This window comes from Rhinolophus sinicus, linkage group LG02 (assembly GCF_036562045.2).
Source record: "Rhinolophus sinicus isolate RSC01 linkage group LG02, ASM3656204v1, whole genome shotgun sequence".
Classification (NCBI taxonomy): domain Eukaryota; kingdom Metazoa; phylum Chordata; class Mammalia; order Chiroptera; family Rhinolophidae; genus Rhinolophus; species Rhinolophus sinicus.
In genome coordinates, this window is record NC_133752.1 from 74,163,525 (window position 1) to 74,188,291 (window position 24,767).

General features: G+C 39.5%; 1 protein-coding gene across 10 annotated transcripts in view; it reads left to right on the top strand.

Annotated features, from left to right (window-relative positions):
* Positions 1 to 24,767, top strand: part of LIMCH1 (LIM and calponin homology domains 1) — a 348,524-nt gene that overhangs the window by 129,888 nt on the left and 193,869 nt on the right. For 9 of the 10 annotated variants that reach the window (XM_074324606.1, XM_074324608.1, XM_074324613.1 and 6 more), the window contains exon 2: positions 11,664 to 11,734. The exons of the other annotated variant lie outside the window; for it this stretch is intronic. In XM_074324606.1, coding sequence (XP_074180707.1) covers positions 11,664 to 11,734 — 71 coding nt within the window. The remainder of the gene's footprint in view (positions 1 to 11,663; positions 11,735 to 24,767) is intronic. 10 annotated transcript variants of the gene reach the window in all.

A 24,767-nucleotide genomic window follows, 5' to 3' on the forward strand; every position in this document is an offset into this window, starting at 1 on the left:
GTTCATTAATCTGTTTATGATTTAACTTATGCTTCTGGGACTCAGAATTAAACTTGCAGATCTCAACTCTTAAACCTTTAAGGATTTTCAGTGAATAAAAAGAGGACAGTTGTAGGTTGCTGAGCTGTGAGGATAAAGGTATTATGTAAAGGATATTCATAGGGAGTTTGGATTGTGAAAGGAAGAATAAAACCAGGATGGTTGAAGAGGCTGGATCGAATTAGGAGTTTTAGGAAGAAAAAGAACTCATGCTACCAGCACAGTGATGAAGGATGCTATCAATTGAGGAGTAAGGTTGAGATAAAGGCAGCACTTGGGGATGGGAAGGGATAGGATCCAGAGCCTCAATAGAGAAAAGAGAAATTATATTTCTACCTTTTGAGCTGGCAGGAAAAGATGAAAAGATAGGTATAGATATGGATATTGTGTATAGAGTGATATGTACACGGCTGGGGGAAGTCGTCCTAAAGGAAAGTCTGGCCAGATGGTCTCAATCTCAATGTAATCCCAAAGTGAAGTCATTGGCTATAATATGGGGGTGGGAGGAAGTACTTGAGAGCACCAAGCAAATGTCATTCTGGGACTATCTCTTTAGGAATAAAGAATTAGTGGGAAATGAGGAGAATGATTTCCCTTGCCCCCATATTCTGTGATGCCTCTTTTGTTTCAGGATCAAATATAAGCCATCATTCTAACACAGCTCCTTTATCATTTGGGCTGTGACTACTCTGACACCTCATCTCCTACCACCTTCCTCCTCTCCACCTGCCTCCTCCCTGTGCTCAGTCCTTAGAACGTTTCCTCTTTGCTCAAAGAAACCTTTGTACAGGTCTTTCTGTCTTCCTGGCATGCCCTACTTCATCTCCTTTCTTTGGGGAATCCCTTCTTGTCCTCCAGGACCAACTCAAATGTCAGCCCGTCAAAAGCTTTCCTTGATTATCTTAGGGAGAGAAAGTTAACTCCTTTCCTCAGATGCTGCACAGAATCATGCTTAGAAAGATGAACTCTGCAGTCATGCAACCTGGGGTTAAGTTCAGGCTTTGCTATTAACTAGCCTTGTGTCCTTGGGCAAGTTATTTAACCTCTCTGTGTCTAGGTTTCCTTGACTTTAAAATTGAAATAATAATAATTGGACTTACCTCATTGAATTGTTACGAGGATTAAATAAATTAATATGTGGCAAACATTTAGAACAGAGAGGGCATATGGTAGTTGGTATGAATGTGAACTATTATCATTTACCTATTTCTTTAGTCATGCAGTTTGTGTTAATTGCTTTTTCTATGCTCTTGTAGGTCTCTGTCTATATTTCTCTATGAACAGCTACTGTATTGCAATGTTTTATCTTTCCCCCTGAATTGTGAATTCTTACTGGGTAGGCTTCTGATCTTCTTATTTTGGTTTTACACTGCCTGGCATGAAATAAGTATTCAGATGACTGATGGGCTGATTGCTAATTGTATCTCAGATGAGTATGATTTACAATTGTTTACAGAGTTTCTGTAGAATCTTGATTTGATTTTTCTAGCAACCCCACAAAGGAGACAGAAATAGCAGTGAATTTATTTTTCAATAAATTTGCAAAATATATCAATTCTGTTCTGCTTTATTTTACAATTTTACATTACAAAATATGCAGAAATGTTCTTGTTAATTAAGTCAAATATGATTAGAAGGAAGTGAGCATAATGAGCCTATAGGAAGAAATCACAACCTTTTGAAGTGTACCTGTTTTTGTACAACAATTGAGAGAAAATATCCATGTCTTTCAAAAGTTAAGTAAAAAATATATTAACTTTTGTATTTTTTTCAATTGCTTGAATGCAAGGACTATTATTTTGTCAACCAATAGTATGTCCTCTTAAGATCATAATAGGGTTTCCAACATTTATTTAAAATCTTCTTCAGACCTTCAGCTTATTAGTGGACTGTAGTTTATTCACCAGATTGCTTTGAAAAAAACAACAACTGAAGATTAATGAAAATATTTCCGAAATACAATTTGTATAAATGGTGATGATCAGGCTGAGAGACTCATTCTTGGCAGTCTTTGTCTGCTCATGGAAATTACATAATAATGGTAACAAAGTAATTAGCGAAGTGTACCATTGACATACAATATGCTACATTATAAACACATCATAAAAATGTTACCATAAAGTTGTGTGGTTTTCTTTATTAGATTTTTTTTTTTGGTTAGTTCTTCATATTTCAGTTATTTAAATGGTGTAGAGTAGTGCAATTGACATCAACAAACTCAGAAGCATAGTTTCTTTTAGTCCTATGGGAAGAAAATCGAAATACAAATGAGCTTACTTAATAATTACTTGCATAAAGTAGTGTGATAATGCATCATGATATTCTCTTGCTTCTGCTTTTGGTTTAATTGCTAAGGTACATGAAATCTTTTCTTTTCCTTTTAAACTATCAAGGTTTGGTAAATTATCCATTCACTGAGTATTTTAATCTAACACAGCATGTCCCTCCAACAAATATTTTAGTTAGTAATGAAAGTGGATTAATCCTGAACCATAAAACAGGAAAAAAAAATCTGATGTTGGGCTCCTGAAAGGCACACAGGGCATATACATAGCTGGTGACATAATTGCCACCATAAATACTTCTGAGGATCTTCTTGAATGGGGAGATGGGTGCAAGTTCATGATGCCCACCCTTTAAATCATGGTGTTATTTAATAGTTTTGTCCATGCACTCCAATTAATTTTTTGGTGTTTTGTTGTTATTTTGTTTTGTTTTTGATTGTTTGCTTTTATGTTGACTACCTTAAGTAACTACCTGTAGGAACTTTGGCTTTCCCTGTGAGTGAGATGGGAAGGTATTGGGGGGTTTTCAGTGGAGTCATGGCAAGATCTAACTTTATAGGATTGCCCTGGCCTCTGTGTTGAGAATAGATGGAAGGGAGGCAAGGTGGAAGCAGGGAGGCCCAGTTAAGAGACACTTATCTGTGTGTAAGATGGTGGTGGCTTGGAGTAAGGTGATAGAGTGGAAGCAGTGAGAAGTAGTTGGGTTCTGGCTAAATTCTGAAGGGAGAATCAACAGGGTTTGTTGGTGCATGTATTTGGGTGTCAAAGATGGGGGTCAAGCATGACTAAGCTGAACAACTGCAAGGATGGAATTGCCAGGATTAATTTATGAGATAGGTGAGGAGGGCAAGGCGTGGAGAGCAGAATTTGAAGCAATGACAAACAAAGTGCTTTTGATATTTCATGCTGCTCTTCCCCTGCTAGCCCCTGAATGCTCCTGAACCTGGGCTGTCTCCCCATCCACTTCATGTCCCAGGTACCTATCTCAGGCTTTCTTTTAGAACTCTGCTAATCTTCGCATCCTACTCTGTGTCCTTGGAGAGTGATCCAAACATGATGGCTTGGCCAGTGTCTTGTCTGGAAGGTTCCTGAGAGTCTTCAGTCAGTTGGGATCTAGGTAGGAAGGTTAGTGAAGAGTTTGGGTGGTCACTTTTCACTTCCCCTGCTCATAAACTTGGGTAATGGTGGTTGATTCTTGGAAGCTATTTTGTTTTTTATAGCAATGGGTTATGCTTTCACGAAGGAAACTATAATTTGCAGTCTGCATAGTTAAATATACAGTATGTGATATTGTAAATACATCATAAAGTTGTTGCTGAGAGTAGTGGTTGAGATCTGTCATTCAAAGTCCTGGTTCCAATGGGAGGTCCTCCCTTTTGATTCATAACCGCTGGCTTAGTTTAATATGCTAGGTCAGAGCTTTGTAAAATTTACTCTGCATATGAATCTCATGGGGATGGGACCTTTTAAAAATGCTGGTTCTGATTAAGTTGGTCTTGTAGAGGATGGAGGACTGAGAGTCTGCATTTCTAACATTAATTGTAGGTGAAGATGCTGCTGCTGGTGGTCTAAGGAGGCTTTTCAATGGCGTGGTCCTTGTTGAATTTCTGGAGTCTATTCAAATAGGTGTTGATCTTCCTAACAAAGACCCATATGCCTCTATACTCAGTAACCTGGGCTTGGAAGAATGGATGGGATTTGATGAGTGGAGAGCAGTGTGAAGGCTATGGTGGAGCCTAATGGACACAGGAGAAGGGGAAGGAAGCAAAAAAGGAGGAACAGAGGTAGAAATGAGCACCTTCCTCTAAATGTGTGGTATCTATTCCCATCTCCAGAATTGGGAGTCTAGCACATTGAATTTAATCAGACTACATCTTGGAGGATTTTGATTAGTAGGCTGACTTTGGACTATATTAAATCAACAATACTTGAAATTTTTTAGTGGCTATGCGTCACATGCAAGATAATTTTAAATGCTACACGGGCATTTTTGGTTGTTCATCGGCCACCAGTATTTTCTTATAATCCTAATAGTTATGTTACCTTCTATTTATGGTAGGAGTTTAGATACCTGCTTTCCTCACCAGTCTCAAATCTGGTCATGTCTCCTTTGACTCTAGGCCCTGCCCATTACCATCGCTCAATAAATAGAGGGGCCTGGGTTAACTTAGCCAGAGATTCTGTAATAAACGTGGCTAAACTATCTTGGGTTCTCAATGTTAGCACCATTTGCACTAAAATATAATACTTTTAACAAAAATGTAAAAACCTGGAAAAAATCTTTTCAAAGCCTTCAAATTCCTTCTTCATGCCTGGGGGTTAGTTTTATAGAGAATATTAATGATGTTTTGAGAATGTAAATAGGACTAATAGATTCAGGAAAGAAAATGCTAAGGTATTTGAAGTCTGTGTTCCCTCACTTCCTCCCTCCCTTCCTTCCTTTCTTTTTTCCAGGCAGCACATTATATTGGCTTGTGAATTGCTTTTCTAGTGGGAGTGGTAATGAGGATATTTTATAATAGAATTTGAACTTTAGCTTATATGGAAAAGTTGGGAACACTTTGTTTCCGTAGACTGCTCTTTAAAAACAAACAAACAAACAAAAAACTTTGTTTCATTTTCCTGACGATTAAACTAATATGTATTAATTGTAGAAAGTTTTAGGAACAGAGGGGAAATTTTAAAGAAAAAAATAAGAATCACACCTGATTTCCACCATGAAGAGATAACATGTTGATATATTGTGTGGTGTGTGGTGTGTGTGTTAATGTCTTTGTCTTGTTTTGGAAGCAGGATAATGAATTGGGAAGTATTCTTTCCTCTTCAATTGTCTGGAAGAGTTTGTGGAGAATTGCATTATTCCTTCCTAAATGTTTGGTATAATTTATCAGGTAAACCTTCTGGGTGTGGCATTTTCTTTTGGGAAGGTTATTTCTTTGTTGAGTGACCATTGATTGTGTCTTTCAAGGAATTTATCCAGTTGATCTAAATTGGTGAACCTTTTGCCACAAATTTATACTATTCCCTTGTTATCCTTTTAATGTCTATAGACTAGGTAATGATATCATCTCTGTCATTCCTGATGTTGATAATCTGGGTCTTTCTTTTTTGGCTAAAACCCAAAAGTTATCAGTTTTATTAGCTAAATATTTATCAACTTGGCTGGAGGTTTATCATTTTATTGATCTCAAAAAAACAGCTCATGATTTCATTGATTTTTCTCTATTGCTTTTTGATTTTCTACTTGATTGATTTCAACTCTGATACATAGTATTTCTCCCCCTTTTTCTACTTAATTTGCTTAATTATTGTAGCAGAATTAATTGATTTGAGACCTTTTTTTCTGATACATGTTTTGTGTTATACATTTTCTCCAAATAGTGCTTTAGTGACTTTCCATACATTTGTACAGAGGGTGCCAAAAAAAAAATGTATGCAGATTTTAAGAAAGGAAAAAACTTTTAAAATTGTAATACTCAATATACACCGATAACAAAAGATGAATACAAGTCATATGTCTACATTTTTTTTGGTACCCCCGGTATATTGCCATATTATTTTGTTGCTGGAGGCTCTTGGGTATATCCGGAGGCAGACGTAACCTGGAGCAGAAGCTAGATTCTTGTCTTCCCACATGAAAGAATTCAAGAAAGACAGACGAAGGAAAGCACAGGAGTTTAGTGAAGCACACTTTAGAAGGAAATGAGGGCAAACGCCAAGGTTGCATTGCCCTGAGGGCAAACTCCAAGGTTGTGTTGCCCTGAGGAAGTCCTGACCAGTGATTTTTATCTCCCTTAGGGCCTGGCTCCTCCCCGTAGGCAGGACTCTCCGTTTCCCACTCTTCTGTCCTTATTTGTTTCCTCCAGAACTGTCCTGGCGTCAGATGCATGATGAGAGTCACAGTCACTGCAATGGAAGTGACATTATAATGACATTCAAATTAGCTAAAGATCAGGTCCTGGTCATGGATACTGGCTCTGTTGGACAAAACTGGTTCTTGTTTTTCTCTAGCTGCAGGTGCTGGATACAATTTATTGAGAAACTGTGGCTAGGGAGGTGCCTCGTGTTGTATCCTGGAGGGGGTCATTTCCCTAAGCTACTATCTATCCTGCCTCACTTTCACTACAAAATACATTCTAATTTCTTTTGATTTCTTCTTCAATTGATGGGTTGTTTAGAATTGTGTTACTTAGTTGTAAATTATTTGGGAACTTTTTCCAGAGATATTTCTGTTGTTAGTTTCTGATTCCATCATGGTCAGATAAAATACATTTTATGAATTGAATTTTTTTTTAAGTGTGTGCAGTCTTATTTTTAAAATTTGTTTTATTTTTCAATGACAGTTGACATACAGTATTACAATAGTTTCAGGTGTACAACATAGTGATTAGACGTTTATATGCCTTATGAAGTGATCATCCCAATAATCTAGTAAACATCTGACACCACCCATGGTTGTTACAATATTGACTATATTCTCTATGCTGTACTGCAGACTCTGTGAATACCTTGTAACTACCAATTTGCACATCTTAATTCCTTTCTCTTTTTTACCCACCACCCGCAAACCTCTTCCCACCTGGCAACCCTCAAAATGTTCTCTGTGTCTATGAGTTTCTGTTTTCTTTGTCCATTTAATTTGTTCTTTAGATTTAATATATCAGTGAAATTATATGGCATCTGTCTTTCTCTGTCTGTTTTTATGGCTGAGTAATATTCCATTTTCTTCTTCTTTATCCGGTCATCCATTGATGGACACCTAGGTTGTCTCCATATTTTGGCTATTGTAAATAATGCTGCAATGAACATATGTGTGCACATGTCCCTCTGAAATAGTATTTTGTGGGGGGGGGGTTGGATAAATACTTAGAAGTGGGATAACTGGGTCTTTTTTTTTTGTCTCTTGTGATATCCTTTGTTTTAAAGTCTATTTTGTGTGGTATAAGTATTGCTACCCCAGATTTTTGTTTGTTTGTTTCCAGTTTCATGAAATATCTTTTACCATCCCTTTACTTTCAGTCTATGTGTGTCTTTTGATCTGAAGTGAGTCTCTTGAAGGCAGCATGTGAAAGGGTCTTGTTTTCTTATCCATTCAGCCACTCTATGACTTTTGAGTGGAGCCTTTAATCCATTTACATTTAAAGTAATTGTTGATAGATATGTAGTTATTGCCGGTTTATTATATTTTTTATCTTTTATCATCATCTTCCTCTTAAAGAAGACCCTTTAACATGTCTTGTATTATTGGTTTGGTGATGATGAACTCTTTTAGCTTTCTTGTGTGGGAAGTTTGTTATCTGTTCTTCAATTCTAAATGATAGCTTTGCTGGGTATTTGCTGTAGGTCCTTGCTTTTCATCACTTTGAATATTTTATGCCAGTCGCTTCTGGCCTGCAAAGTTTCTGTTCAGAAATCAGCTGACAGTGTTATGGGGGCTTGCTTGTAAGTGATTAACTACTTTTCTCTTGCTGTCTTTGAGAGTCTTTCTTTGTCTTTAACAGTTGGCATTTTAATTATAATGTGTCTTGGTGTGGGCCTCATTGGATTCATCTTGTTTGGGACTCTTGGTGCTTGTATGTCTATTTTCTTTGTCATGTTAGGAAAGTTTTCAGTCATTATTTCTTCAGATAGGTTTTCAGTCCCTTGCTGTTTCTCTTCTTCTTTTGGTACCCCTATGATGCAAATGTTGGTATGCATGATGTTGTCCCAGAGGTCCCTTAAACTATGCTTTTTTTTTTTATTCCTTTTTCTTTTTGTTATTCTGAGTGAATGTTTTCTGCTGCCTTATCTTCCAAGTTGCTGATTTGATTTTCTGCTTCATCTAATCTACTGCTGATTCCCTCTAAAGTAGTCTTCATTTCAGTGATTGTATTCTTCATTTCAGACTGGTTCTTTTTTGTGTTTTCTATCTCCATTTTTATGTTTCCTATCTCTTTGTCAAAGTTCTCCCTGAGATCATTGAGCATCCTTCTAACCAGTGTTTTGAACTGTGCATCTGATCGACTGCTTGTCTCCATTTGGTTAAGTAGTTTTTCTCGAGCTTTGTTCTGATCTTTCATTTGGGACATGTTTCTTTTCCTCTCCACTTTGGCTGTCTTCCTGTGTTTGATTCTATTTATTAAGTATAGATGCTATGTCACCTGGTTTTGATAAACTGGCCTTAAGTAATAAGTGTCCTGTGGGGCCCAGTGGCATAGTCTCCTTTGTCACTGGAGCCAGATGCTCCAGGTGAGTCCTGTGTGGGGGTTGTATGTGCCTTGCTATTATAGTTGAAACTTGGTTGTTGTTGGAACATCAACAGGAGGGATTGACCCTCAGGCTGATTGGTTGTGAGGACTGGCAGTGACTACAGTGGAGGAGCTGTTTTGCAGGGGCTGACCCTATGGAGAAGGATTCACTTTAGCATGGCTCTGGTGCCTGCTTTGGGTGTGACATTTGTTGATGTGGTTAGGTGGTGCTCTGGCATAGTCTGAAGCTGGACCCTGGGTGTGTTGGTTCTGGAGCCTCTTGAGAGGGGCTCTGGTGCAGGCCCAAGTCTGCTGCTGCCTATGGTGCCACTTGGTATGAGCTACCAAGTGATCTGCAGATGGTTGCTACTTGTGCTGGGCTTGGAGGTTCCTGAAGAGGCTAAGTTGCGAACTGAGGCTGGCTGTCACTAGTACTGGCCTTGGTGTTACTTAGTAAGAGGTATGGAGCACACCGAGGCCAGATGCTGCTTGTTTGGGGTTTGTGAACCTTTGAGAGTTTTAGTAAAGTTTGCAGCATGAGCCAAGATAGGCCATTTGTATGGAAAAGCCACTGGAAGCATCTTGGGTAGGCATGCAAGTTGGGTGGGGCAGAGGCTCGGAATCACCAGGGTGGGGTGAACAGTGTTAGCCAGGTTGATGGAGACTCAGATATTCAGACACGGTACCCACCTAGTTCTGCATGCTGGGTGGTGGAAGGGCTCAACAAAGGAACAATGGCTTTTGCTAGCTCTTCTGTCTGAGAGAAAAGTGCCCTTCCAGCCCTCACCCTGAAGCCAAACAATTCAGTTCCTACCTATATGTCCCTGGTGCCTTTCGAGTTGCAGCCCCAGAACTGGAGCTCAGATCAAGTGAATCCATCTGCGGATGGCTCTGTGCACTGGCGTTTTAAGAGGAATGCCTGGGATTCTAGCTGCATTTTTTCTCACTCATCCACATTCTTGGCTTTCACAGCCAGAAGTTGTGGGGACTTCTCTTTCTGGCACTGGAACCCTGAGCTGGGGATCCTGATGTGGGTCTGGGACCCCTCATTCCTCATATGGACACTGTGCTGCCAAGAGATGCCTCCCAGTTTTTAACCATTAAACGTGGATGTGGGACCAGCCCATTCAGCTTGTCTGTCCCTCCTACAAGTCTTGAGGTGGCTTCCCCATATGTTATTAGTTGTGGGACTTCTGTTCAGCTGGACTTCAGGCAATTTTCAGTGATGGTTGTTCTGTAGTTCAGTTGTAATTTTGTTGTGGTTGTGGGTGGTGGCAAGCATAGCCACCTACTCTGCCATCTTGACTTGAAGCTCTGAGACGGAATTTTCTGACCCAGGAATTGGTCTAGCTCAATAAATGTTCACTGTGGACTTAAGAAGGAAAATCTGTATTCTGCTATTGTAGGGTGGAGTATCCAGAAATGTCAATTAAGTCAATTTAGTTGATAGTGTTGTTCAAGTTTTCTTTATCCTTATTGATTTTCTGTCTGCTTGTTCTATCTGTTTCGAAAGAGATATTAAATTTCTGACTCTATTTGTGAGTTTGTCTATTTCTTCTTGCAGCTCTATCTGTTTTGGCTGATGTATTCTGAAGCTTTTTTTTTTTTTAATTAAGTGTAAAAATGTTTAAGATCGTTATGTCTTCCTGATGAGCTAAACCCTTTGTCTGTATGAAATGACTTTTTCTGTTCTTGGTACCATTGTTTCCCCCCAAATAAGACCTAGCCAGACCATCAGTTCTAATGCGTCTTTTGGAGCAAAAATTAATATAAGACCTGGTCTTATTTTTAATATAAGACCAGATATAATATTATATAGTATGATATAATATAATATAATACCGGGTCGTATATAATATAAGACCGGGTCTTATATAATTTTTTCTCCAAAAGATGCATTGGAGCTGATGGTCCAGCTAAGTCTTATTTTTGGGGAAACATGGTATTATTCTTTGTTCTAAAAGTCTTTGTGTGTTTTGTGTGTGTGTGTGTGTGTGTGTGTGTGTGTGTGTGTGTGTGTGTGTCTGATATTATAATAACCACTCTAGCTTTCTTTCGATTAGTTTTATCATGGTATGTATTATTCTGTTTTTCTATTTTAACCTATTTTATCTTTATATAATAAAGTGCATTTCTTGTAGGCTGCACATCTTTGGGTTTTGCCTTTTTCTTCAATCTGTCAATCTATATCTTTTAATTGGAGATGTTTTGGCCTTTTATACTTAGTGCACTTATTGATTTGGTTAGATTTAAATCTGTAATATTGCTATTTGCTTTTTGTTGATTCCATCTCTTCTTATTTCCTTTTCCTCTTTTTTCTTTTGCCCTTTACATTGTTAGAATATTTTTTATGGTTCCATTTTATCTCCTTTCTTTGCTATTATATGTAATTTTTTATTTTACTATTTGAGAGGTTGCTTTAGCGTTTGCAGTCTGCATATTTACCTGGCATATCGCAGATGCTCAACAAATATGCATTGAATGAACTCATGAATGCCCTGGAGCCCAGGCCAAAGGGCTGCTGAGCTCCGGATGCATCAGGAATGGCCATTAGTCCTGTGCTGTCACTGTTTATTCTTTTCCAGCTTTTCTTTTCCTCTTTTACGCTATGTTATTATGGGTATTGGCTTTAGTTTTTCTGTCTTAATGTTAGTGTCTTGAGTGAGGGTTCTGTGTCCTCCCCGTCTCTGCCTTCTTAAGGTTTTAACAAATGGATACTTGATCCTTAGGTGATGCTTTAGGTAGGCTTGGTTTTGAAAGTGTGTGGATTGGATACTTAGAATGAAAGAGCTGTGGCCTTGACTTATCATGGCTAAACCCAAACGGAGCATCCTTATCGGGAAGAAAATGTTTTTAAACGTATTAAACAGGAAAAAAATCCTTCAACAAAATGGTCTAATTTTAAGATTAGCTGATCTACGCAAAGCTACACATGGAAAGAAAATTCAGACATAACAGATTTTTCCCATTTTTGGAATGCCACCAGTTATTTCAAGGCTCTTGAATTAAAAAAAAAAAAAAAAAATCACCGTGCTTCCTGATTAAAAAGAAAAAAAATTTATGGTCTCTTTTTCTTTTCTGTTCTTTTTTTCTTTTTTTTTTTTTTCCCTAGCAAGTAACGGGCAGAAGCTTTGGTGATAAAGATTTTCGGACAGGGTTAGAAAATGGAATCCTTCTCTGCGAGTAAGTATATCCTGTATTCAGTTGCTTTTTAGTCAAGAAAAATTATTAATGCTATTTGGTTTGTCTGTAAAACTTCCAGTGTTTTGTTTTGAATTTATTCACAGTTTGAATCTGAAATTCAAAAAAAGAAAAATCACTGAGCTAAGCAATTTCAAACTAGATAAAGGACTATCTGGTAACTGCTACTCAGCTCCAGCCAACTTTTGCATTGTAAGATTCGGGCCCAGGTAATTGGAAGGATGTGGACCAAATTGTGGCAAAAGTAGCACTTTTCTCCCCTCTAACCACCTCTCTCCCCCCAAACAAAAGCAGCCTGTGCCAAATGCAAACAGTGCTTCTATTTGCCAGGTAATATTCCTCAATGGACCTGCTTTCCTGAAGTAGTTTGAATATACTTAATTTGTGCTGTCGGCAAAAGCACATGTGAACAATAATTGCAGTGTTTAATTTTTATGTTTTGAACCTGGGATTTTTCAGAGTGCTGCTGTGATGATGGATTCAAGAGTTTTCTGTGAAATAGTCTGAACACAGTAAAGCTAGAACCTTAATACTTACAGATGATAGACCTAAACTTCAAATCAAGATGTCCAATTTTTAATTTATTTAATAGATTCTGTAATTCAGTACTGATTTGTGTTTCACTGAGGTAAAATGTATGTACATGAAATACACAGCTCCTAAATATGCAATCTGATGGGTTTTGAAAATTTTATACGTGCATGTAACCTACACCCTGATCAAGGTATACAACAGAAAGTTCCCTCATGTCCTTTCCTAGTCAATCTCCACCACCTGTAGAAAAGCACTGTTCTGATTTCTGTCAGCATAACATCTATTTTATGTTATCTGGACTTTACATAAATGGAGACAAGCTGTATGTACTCTAATTTTGGCAACTTTCAGAATATTGCTTAGAAAGGGTGTTACCAGCCCAAACAAAGTCTGTACGCTCAGCCCTTTGTTTCGAAAGGCCAAAACTCAAAACATCCGAGTTTGGAGTAAGGAAAGGTTTACTGATTGAGAAGTCGCCAACCAAAAAGATAGGAGACCCATTCCTCAAATCCATATTAAGAAAGTAGACTTCAGGCTTCTTGTATGTCTAGGGAAGGTGAAACGGGAGAGGCTGTTTTTGTAAAAACTCAGGTCCCAAACAAAACTCCTTTAATGATTACATGTCTACAGCAGGAGCTTTTAGCCTGAAGGCCGTGGAAACAAGGCTGACTTGAACAGGATGGAGTCAGAGAGACCGAGCATTTCACTCTGACAAGAGCTTGGGTTTTGGAGCCTGAGAACTAGATACTTGGGTCCTTACTTCATCCCTTAAGTATGTTAACCTCTTCTGGTCTTTTTTTTTTTTCTTCTTTAAAATGGTTGTGACTCTTGCCTGTTCCATAAACTTTTTGTGAATTTCAACAGGATCGTGTGGATAAGGTGCCTTAAAAATTACATTTGCTCTACAAATGTATTATAGATGATTATGCAGCACCTTTCAACACATTTCACATCAGCATCTTCATCTTTTTTTCCCAATGCCTTTCTTTCTTCAAAGAGAAATTTACATGCCCTGATTGCTGTTTCCATACCGTCCTTCCTATGGTCTCTCCCCTGTTATACTTACTTCCCTCACCACCTCTTTTCCTTTATTAAATCTAAATCAGAGCTTATCTCATAGGTGAACCATAATTAGTTTAGTATCTCACCAGAGACAAGCCCAAACAGGCTCCTAACCCTTCCCTCCTATTCTAGCCCCTGCTTCTTCAATGATTCTAGGTTTACCAGACTAGCCAGAATATAATCTAATTTATGTCCACAATGTTCTCTGGACTCTATTAACACGTTGCGTATGGATCACGAGAATCTTCACGAGGGATTTAAACCCCGCCGTACGCAACGTGTTAAAGTGGATCTTTGGTACCAGTTTTTTTCTGCCTAACAATGGCTCCAAAGATTCTTGTAGGCATCCACCTTTCCACTGTATCCCATGAATAAATCTGTCAGGGAGTAGTATCGCCTGCTTTTGTTTGGATTGAGCAGGCTTGTCTGAAGGCAAGGCTCTGAATCTAGAGACATTTGCACATACAGAACTTGTTTCTTACCTAGATGAAGATTTTGGGTTAGAAAAGGAATACTCTCACAAGTGCAGTGACACACGCTATCCATGGGCGTTTTACAAACACATTAATGAATGTTAGGTCTAGGGGAGGAAAAGTAGGGTTGAGGTCCAGGCGAAGGTTAGGAAATAGTGTGGTTAGACAATCCGGAGACACAGATTATAGCAGGGGCCTCTTTCACTAAGCACAGGGCTTGGACCGTCTATGGTCTGAGGGTGAAATAGAGGAAACTGGCCAACATAGGATGTGGACAAATGTTACGGTCTGGGTAGGTAGGGCAAAACCCAAGACAAGAGTTATGATCTAACCATGGAGGAGTCGACCCACTGGTGTATTTGAAGGAATCTGAGGACCCGGGTCAATCCTGGCTTCCCGGTGAGACTGCTGCTGGCAGCCTGGCAAAGAGTTTCCTAAGGTGGAATGAACTGCATCGGTAGCTTGAGGCAAGGAAAGCCAGTGGCATGAGTACCAGCCAGGGCCTTGGTGAGAAAGCTGCGTCAGCAGCCAGAGAAACCAGATGCAAACAAATTTCTAAGGACTAGACCCACAGAGCAATGAGAAACATAAACATGACCCAGGAGTTACATGCACTGAAGGTTGGGAACAATGGAGGAAGAAGCTTTCCCCCTCCTTTTTAGCCAGGGGTGAGGGCATGGCTAGGTTTGATCTGACCATGCTGGGCTGCTGCAGACTGAGATTAGCAAGGATATATTCTGGGACTTTAATCCAGAGACAATCTGGCCAGCAGGAGGACTTGCACTGTTCCAGGCATGGGGTTGGTTGGTGGCAGGGCCTGAAAGGCAGGAAACTCACTTTGGGGGTTCTCAGGAAAGTGAGAGATCTCAGACAATGGACCCATACAGGTCTTAAATACCCGTCTTTGGAGAGCAGCTGAGAATGCCTAAGGCTCTGCCACTCTCTAGAACCAGGGAGAGTTTCTTGGGTGCTGGTGATGAAGGAGTTCTAAGTCATAACCACTACTCATAGAACAACATTTAAAAATGTAAGATGTCTGTCATTTCAAATTCAGAAAACTAGCAGTTCTGAGGCTGGGCTTTCATAACATACAGTTCTGTTTTTAACAATTATTGGGACTTTTCAACTTTGTTTTATTCAAAATAGAAGCCAGTTAGTGTCGTGTAACAGTGTTATGAGCCCCGCTGAATATTACGTGAACAGCATCAGTGAATTCTCCCTTTTGTTCAAAAAACCCTCATCATTTTGTCTGAATTGAATTGGCTCTAAATGTTCGTTGCAACTGTGGAGGGACACCATGCTCTTTGTTCGCTAAAAATTTCCTGAGTTGTTCACGAGTCTGAAAAAAATTCCTAGTTCTCCTCAAACTAAAGGGCATCTTCCGGGAGTGGGGTCTGATTTTCTTCTTATCAGCCCGGTTCCACACTTCCCTGTGCCCTATAAGGACTATTATCATACCCATTTTACAAAGAAAGTTACTGAGGCACAGAGAATTACATAACTTGGCTAAGGTTATACCGATAAGAAAGATTTAAATTCAGAAGTCTGATTTCTTAGCTTTTGCTGTTACCCACTGTCCTGTGTCCAGATTTGGGATTTTAATGCGTGAGAAAAGCAAAAGGTTGTGGGGTAGTAGAGAAATGGAATTGGTGCCAGAAAACCTAGAGTTGGAGGGAGAAGGGCAGTACAGAGGATAACCTCTGAGTTGGTGGTCTGGGAAAAATGTAAGCATCAAGGGCCTGGTGGGCCCTTGAACAACAAGAAGGCAAGTCCAGTAAGAGTGAGGGCATGCGAGGATAGGACATTGTGGTCAGCGCAGCATGTAGGTTTCAGTGTTCTTAGGTGGGGCCGTCAAAACTAGGTGGAGACAAATAAAAGTAGTGGACATGTACTAAAAACTACGGCTACAGGAGAGAGAAAAGATTGGCACCCACAGGCAGCATATAAGATGGAAATTGAGTAGCCTCCAAATCACCCTGGAGGCTCTTTTACTTTGACAGTAAAGTGCAGTACTTATGGCTTCACATATGCACCCCTGAGTGTACAGTAATACTTCTGCATAAATATATAGCTTATAGGAATAGCAAATGTGAACTAGAGTGCACGTACCAGATAGAATTGTACTGGATGTGTTTTTGCTATAATCATCTCTCTCAGCCTCTGTTGCTTTTGCCAGATGTGTGTTGTTTTGGAGGTTACATGTTCAAATGATGTAAGCCCTCCCCTGAGCATTAAGTGAAACGTCGGGGGTCAAAGTGTGAACAGCTGCCAACGTGCGTGCGACAAGTGCCGTGCTGTTAGAAATGTTACTTGCATACCATGTCAAGTCCGTGAGGACGTCAGGGGTTAAGAGGGAGGCTGCAAAGAGCCATTCCCTCAGGAAGCTGCTCCTACCACAGAACCACGGATGTCACTCGTCTACTGCCCTGCACCCAGGTCCAACTGTTTGGAAATAATTCCAGAAAGGGAAGTTTCTGACCTGTTTTTCTGATTGTGACTTTAGTATTTAGATATAATTCTATGGAATTCCACCTATATCAGGGGGTGGAAAATTGGCCTATTTTTGTGCTAGCCTTTCTTCTTGCTAAGAATGGCTTTTACATTTTGAGAGGGTTGTAAATCAAGCAGGAGTTTGTACGTGGATCATAGAGCCTAAAATGTTTGCTACCTGGCCCTTAACAGATAAAGTTTGCCAGCCCATAAGGACTAGGGAATTAATTTTAGATGCAACTTGTTTACCCTCATAAAGTTAAGGCTTTTACTTTGGGTAGTGCAAAAATGCTATTTGGGTGCATCACATAACTTTTTAAAAGGTTTTCCTCAGGAGTTTCTTTACAAGTCCCCCCCCACCCCATCTTTCATTTTGAAAAATTATAGAAAGGTTACTTATAGAAAAGTTACAAAACTACTGCAAGGATTGCCCATATACCCTGCAACTAGATGCAGTTATTATCATTTTGCCATACGTGCTTTATATATGTTATATGGTATGTAACAAAAGCCAGTTCCCTTCTATGAGAGAGCAGAATGGAAAGTGAATGGATATGGATTTGGGAACCCTTAGGTGGAATGCTATGAAATTGTTGTATTAGAAGACCAAATCAGTCAGAAAATGTGATTCCTATCTAGTGGATAGTCCAGATCTTAGATTTGCCTTCTGTGTGTCCTTACAAGTTACCTAACCTCCCGAGCTTCTCATCCATAAAAACAGATATAATTGTACCTAATTCACAGGAGTGTTCTGAGCATTAAATGAATTGGTAATAGGGATAAAACTCTTTGTTTAGTGCTTGAAACATAGCAGGCACTCAAATGTTAACTTTTCTCCCTTTGTCTATGAAATGGGGAATCACTACCTCGTAAGATCCCTCAGAGATGCCAGTGAGAGAATACTATAAAGGGTTCGGCAGTGTCTGGCACTTGTTGGCACTCTGGATCACTAGCTGTTCTCATTATTATTGTTGGAAATAGGCCCAAAGTCAATTATGAATATGACACAGCCAATGTAATCTGTGTCCCTGTGCTCCCATCAGCTCTCTCCCGAGGGCTGCCAACAAGCCACAGGATGAGTGAATCGGGATTTTACTTTCTAGCTTCTCTTGCCTCGCCTGTGATCAAAAACTGGGCAACAAAGTCTGGGTCCCTTACAAACTTGGTCATCTGTGAATAATGAGCTTTGGCTGGCAGAACTTGAGGTTTAGAATGATTGTTTTGAAAAGAGTAACCTTGACCTCAGTGGTGATGTCATTTCCTCCTGCTCCCTGCAGTCTATTGTGGTTTCTTCCTCTGGGAAGCTGTTCCAGCACCCTCCAGGCAAAGTTGCTGGATTCTTCTCTTGCTTCTAAGTACCTTTGCTAGCTCTGTGCTAGCTTCACCTCTCTATCCCACGTCTGCTTCCTGTGCCAGATCGAAAGCTTCCTGAAGGCCCTTCTATTTATCTTTGAATTTCCCTCACAAGACACTGGTCTATCACATAATATATTTATTACAAACAACTTATTGAATAAATTGAGTCTAGTAGTAAGATTTCTATCTAGACTACCTAATCATCACTGACCTTACCTTTCTCCCAGTCTTAGCTGTCATCATCATTATTATCCTCTGCCTCTGTCCCCTCTCCTCCCTCCCTCCCTCCCTCCCTCCCTCCCTCCCTCCCTCCCTCCCTCCCTCCCTCCCTCTCCTCTCCCACACACATGCAATTTTACATAAAGAATGGACCCGTTCCTAAAGATTCAGAGGTCAAGGGATGGAAGTATCTGCTTTCTTTATGTGTAAGATGCTCCATTACAGCTCCATCTTTTTAGGAGTTACAGAGGTGAATGTATGCGATTGTTCTGCAGATACATTTTCATGGAATGTGAATTCTGAGTATGTTAGTCTGCAAATAAGTGACGAATAAAGAATGTCTTAGTGGATTTTTGTCTCAGTTCTTACGTTGCTGAAATGATTTTCTGAAGATAAGAAATCTGTTGGCAAACACTTGTTTATATCATCGCTGATGAATGAGCTGCTTATTCCAAGAAGGAGCGTTTGCCTTGGATTCTTGTCCTGATTTCAGCATGAGCTGTGGTGTGCCACCCAAACGTACTGGTCTCTAGGACAGATTGGGAGCTCATGGTGTAGCTTTGCATGGAGACCTTTTGTCATACTGAGGAGTTGTTAGACATTGACCATGTTCTGTGCAGCCCCAAATTAGGCACCGAGGGGCATAAAAAGGAAATTCAAGGCCTGATCCCCGATCCTCAAGAGTTTTATAATGTGCTTGGGGATTGAACACACACAAAGCAGTTGTTACAGTGTAAACCAGTATATGAAAAAAGTGACCAAGATTTAATTGCCAATATTCAATAAGTAAAACAAGGGAAGATTTTTTTGTAGCTTGGGAGAGAGTTATTGGGGAGATGTTACATCACGTGAATTTAACTTAAGCGGACAATAGGGTGAGGGAAAGAGAAGGGCATCCTACACAGGGACAAGGGCAGGAGGAAAGGTTTAGGGTGCGTGTGCTGTGTGTAGCATGCATACAGGAGCTCTGCCTCACAGAGGGGAGAGCGTCTCTTCTTCAACCAACTAACCTTTTCAATAACCCACTTACAAGTGTGGTAAGTTACTAGAATGTCTAGTACACTATGCAATAAAATCATGTAACAGGAGTGCCCTGAACAGATCTGGAATCTGAATCCTAGCTCTGTATGGGATATAAACCTCAGGTTCCCTTGAGGAAATGACATTTAGGTGGAGACCCGAATGAAGAGTAAAAGTTAGCCAAGGAAGGGGGAAGGGAGATGAAAGTAGAGAGGAGGTACGTTCTAGACTGAAAGAATAGTGTGTTTGAAATTCACAAGACAGAAAGAAGTTGTATATATTGGAGGAATTGAAGAAAACTTGTTTGGTCAAAATGTAGAAAACGGGACAATGGTAAGAGATGGAGGTAGATGGAGAGAAGAATGAGGCAGGGGCAGGATTGCTCAGATCCTTCCAAAACAATGGAAATGAGAAGAATTTTGAAGAAATCAACATGACTTGGTCAGGCATAGGGTATAGGTGAATGAAAGAAAAGAGTAAAATATAATTTCAGTGTTTCAGTTGTTAAAGAGAAGCAGGAAGGGGCCCTTGCTGCTGACTGAAAAGCGTCCTTTATTTGTTAGGAGAGGTCATGATTTCAGTTTGAGCAGGGTGAGTTTGGAATATAGACAGCCCATGAGGGCCTGGAACTTTTGGGTAAGATGATGGATTTATTTATATTGGGTTTGCCAGCCATGGCTGGACATCAAGGCCAAGCTGTGAGATATGAAAGATCACATCAAGAAAGAACAGCAGAACAAGGTCTCAGTTTGAGGAAGTCTCCACCCTGGGTCACAAAGGGGCTGTCAGAGAGAAGAGAGAAAACCAGGAAGTGTGGTGTCATGGAAACCAAGGGAGCTAAGACTTTTGAGAAGCTGGAGGTCACCTGTATCGCATAGCTCCGGCAGCAGTCAGCTTGGGCAAGGCCTCAGGAAAGGCCTGCCTCGCTGGTAGAGGAAGGCACTGGAGACCTTAATAGCCATCTCTGGAAAGTGCCAGTCAACTGACCATGATGCAGCCTAATTGTTTTAGGTCTGGCTCATGTTTTTGCATCATTTCAATGGACTATTTTAAAGAGCCCTTATCTAACATAAATTGCACATGCAATATTTTCCTCAACTATTGAAAAAGAAATGAGATTAGTCTGACCCAATGTCTTATATAATTTGTCTTTCAAATGAGACACTTTAGAGAGTGAAAAGGGGGTATTAACCAGCTGAGATGCTGAAAATCTGTGATTGTCCTTGGCTAACCGGGATGTGTGGTCACTACAGCGGTTGGAGACTCCAGACTACTGCCCTCTGATCACCATTGCTTTGTTCAGTGTTCACAAACCCATCCCTATTTGATCCTCTCAGCCATGCTGGGGGATGTACAATCTAGAGCAGATCTTCCCACCCCCCTTTGTAGATGATTAGATGGAGACCCAAGGTGGTAGAACCCATTGTGTCTTTGAACTCTTTGTCTAGAGCTCTTTCTCTAACCCAGATGCTCACTCATATCTCAGCAAACTTGGGTGCTTTTGCCCTTACTGATTTTGGCTTTAACAGGCTTGGCAAGAATTTGATAGGCCTTCTATGTAGGGTTCTCCCTTGTCTTTCTGCCAAATCACAATTGGCCTCCCTGACTTGGCCTCGGTCCAGCTCTTTGGCACCAAGACTCATTAAGCTTTTCAGTTCAAGTGAGGACATTTCAACCCACTCTTTTTAGAAAAAGATCTCCAGTGAAAAGCTGCTTTTTGTTTGAAGATTGGCCTGGCTTAGGTGGGGACTTAGGCAAGAAGTACATATCCCCAACAGCCTTCTGTTAGGAAAGACGAAAACAGACGAAGAACATTGAAGGCGAATTGGTAGGACTCATGATGACCAGAATGGACTCCCAGTGTTGCCTTTTTTCTTTTTGTTTTTGAGTCCTCGCCAAATAAACAGCCCTTGGTTCCTATTTAAAAGGAGGATTTTTAGCACAGTGTGTGTATGTGTATGTGTGTGGGGATGTTACTGTTCCCATTCAAATTGCACTCTAGCATCAATTACAAGAGTACACAAGACTCTTGTGTGAATTTGAAACAGTCTTAGACTCATCCATCTTTGCAAATATTATATAATCCTTGTTACAATTTCTTTTTTCAGCACGTAGTTGTACATGACCTAGACCAAGTAGGGCAATTATAGAGTATGTTTCGATGCTTCCGAAAAATGTGTTTGAAACTTATTTTAGCATAATTATTATTCAGAAACCACTTCCCTCAAAATGGGTGATTTCCTTCACCCTATCAATCTGTGTCTTAATAAATATTAAACTTCTGGTCATTTAAATCATAGGCTTAATCTCTTTCCTCCTGAACAAATTTAGTACACATTTATTAGAATGATCAATTGACTTAAAAAAAAAAAAAAAAAAAAAGAGTAGCATGTTTAAATATGGGCTGTTTGTGTGGTAGAGGAGAAACTGGCCTACCCCATTGCCTGCCTGTGGAGTTACATACTGGATTAGGATTTGCTTGCATTTGAGAGGATTTAGTAGCTGCCTAATTGTGTCTCTTTAATAATTCAGTTTTTGATTGTCTCCACTGGGCTGCCATCTGGGTGGGCTGGCTTCCCACAATGGAGTGTGCAAAAGTCCTGCCTCATATGTTCCATTCTAAATGTTTCCCGTGGTTTCCCACAGGAGAGGACCTTTTCCTAAATAGCCCATCAGGGACCCAGTTTATAAATGATTTGTTTTTCAAGTTAACTATGCAGAAATACTTTCCTCTTTATATTAAGGGGAAGAAGAAAGAGTGAATGAAAAGACAAATAGAAAGTTGAAATTCTATGGCTGAATGATTAACTCCAGTGCCTGCCTTTCCTTATGTCACTATAGTCTGTGTTACGAGTCAAACATTCCCAAATATGGCTTAATGGTGCCTGGTGTCCCTTGCCACAAGACAGGACACGATTCAAGTTCCTTTGCCTATATCCTGGTGTCCCTCACAGTCTGGGAGCAGTGTTTCTATTTGGTTTATCTGAACCATCCCTTTGCACTGGCCACAGAAAGTGATTATTGTTCCTTTAATTCTCTTTGTGTTGCCCTACCTTGGTGCCTTTGCTGTATTTCTTTCCAGCATTTGGAGTGCTCACTTCACTGTCCATTTCCATCTCCCTAAATCCTAAACTCACATAAGGGGCCCCTTTTCCTGCACTAAGGTAGCCCCGACCTGCATCCTGAATTCAGTGCTTTCTTCCTTCTCTTAGTGCCCATGGCAGTAATAACCATACGTCCTGAGATGGAGGCGACAACCTTGATTTCAAGTGCTGTCTCTTGTTTCTGGTTTGAAAGTATTTTGGCTTTGTCTAGAGCAAGTAATTTGTCTCACACATGGCACTACTCTTGAGGTTGTATGTTTTAACTTTTTATTAGATTATAAATTCCTGGACATAGTGACAGTGACTCACCCATTTTTTTCCATGCCTAACAGTGTTTGCATGTGGCTGGAATATAGTAAATTTTGGAAGAATGGGAAGAAGAGAGATTATTACAAATTGAAAAATTTTGAAATCATTAATGTGCTATAACTAATCAATAAATGTGTATAAATAATGCTATATTAATTCAAAGTGGATTATAGACCTAAATGTAATAGCTACAACTATACAATTCTTAAAATAAAATGCGGAGTATATTTTTGTGACCTTGGATGAAACAGTGATTTCCTGCATATAACATCAAAAGTATAAATGGCAAAAGAAAAAATAGGTAAATAGGACAGTATCAAAATTAAAAGCTTTTGTCCTCCAAATGATACTATCTCCCAACCTACACAATGGGAGAAATATGATGATATTTGCATATATCTGAGAAAGAACTTGTATCTGGAACACAAAAAGAACCCTCATAACTCAATAATAAAAACATAAACAATCCAATTGAAATGGCCAAAGATATCTGAATAGATATTTATCTAAAGAAGATATAAAAATTGCCAATAAGCATATGAAAAAAATGCCATACATCATTAGTCTAAAGAAATGCAAACCAAAAACCTCAATGAGATTTTTACTCACTAGAATGGCTGTAATTAAAAAGGGAGAAAGTAAGTGTGGCAAGGATGTGGAGAAATTGGAACTTTCATATATTGCTGGTGAGAATTTAAAATGGTACAACCACTTTGGTAAACACTTTGGCTGTTCCTCAAAAGGTAAATATTAAGTTACTGTATGACCCAGCAATTATAGTTCTCGGTACATATCCAACAGAAATGAAAATATATGCCCAAAAAACTTGTATACAAATGTTCATTATAGCAATATTCATAATAGCTCAATGATAGAAACAACCCAAATGACCATCACTGATGAATGGAATGATAAAATGTGGTATAGTCATACAATGCAATAGTATTTGGCCATAAAAAGGAATTAATTACCACCACATGCTACATCATGGATGAACCAAAGCCATTATGCTAAGTGAAAGAGCCCAGTCACAAAAGATTGCATATTATATGATCCCATTTATGTGAAATATCCAGAATAGGCAAATCTATAGAGACAGAACGTAGATTAGGGGTTATTTAGGGTTAGGGGTTGTAGATGGGTGAGATTGGGAGTTAAAGCTAATGGGTATGGGATTTCTTTCAGAGTGAAAGAAAACTAAAATTAATTTGCAGTGATTGTTGCATAATTCTGTGAATTTACCAAAAAAAAAAAAAATCAGATTCTACACTTTCAGTGGGGTGAACTACATGTAAATTATATCTCAAGCTGTTAAAACATACATACACACAAACACACACACACACATTACAGTATTGAAAGTTTTGTTTCAAGGTGTTTAAAATACCCTCTAGAAGACTCACTCCAAATGTCATTCAGTGCGTTTCTAGATGTACTAGTATCATATTGTAATGTGCTGCCAGTATTTTAGAACTTCACTGAAGAGAACGTGCTATAGATTAATTGTATTTTGTCTAGTTCCAAAAACGATGTAAAGAAAATTGTAAAATTAAAACTGAAAATCAAAGGCACGTTTATTAAAGTCAGAAAGCATAATATTAGACAAAGAAAAGCCATGAAATGGGGTAATGAGGAGTCTATATTGCTTAAATGCTGCAGTTTTCCTTAACGTAAAGCTCCTTTTCTACCACAGATAAAAAGGCTTTGCTTTTAGTCCCATTCTTTCCTTGTCAGAGCTTTTGTTTCAAGAACACATTCTCCATTCCTCTGAATAAGTCTGCATTCTGTATTTCCTCTGCATACCCAGTAAAGTAGAATAATGTGTGCTACCCAAGGGGAAGTAGCTATGCTGTCCCCCCCCCCCCCGCCCCCAGCTGCCTTCTTATGTGTGTCATGTGGTACATCAGAAGAAGAACCCAGAGACTTTACTGCCTCCTTCAGGGCCAAGCAGCTCCCACCTGTCCTTTAGAGAGGAGCAGGTGACCCTATCCATTCCCAACCTCCTCCTCCAGACCAACAGAAACTTAATGAAATAACAGTAATTGGTGGGAAAGAGCTAGAAGCCTGTCAGATGATCCTTATATTGTGTGGTTGCTTGAAGCCACCTTTAGTCTTGGTGCTGAGAAACTGGTTCAGATGTGATTCACAACAACAACCATTGCAAAATTGTTCATGCACCTAAAGTTCACTGCAATTTCATAACTCATGTTTTGGGGGAGAGATCCAAGATGTCAGAGTAGATAAACACTGCCTGCTTCCTTCAGTGAACAAATTTAAATTACAACTAAATTATAGAACAATTAACCTAGAGAACCATCTTAATTGTAGCTGAACAGAAGTTTTATAACTAAGGACATAAAGAAGGCATATCCTTAGGAGGGGTGGAGATGCGAAAGGGGCTAGTCCCGAACCTCCACGTGGCGGTTGGAAATTGGGAAGGATAACTCA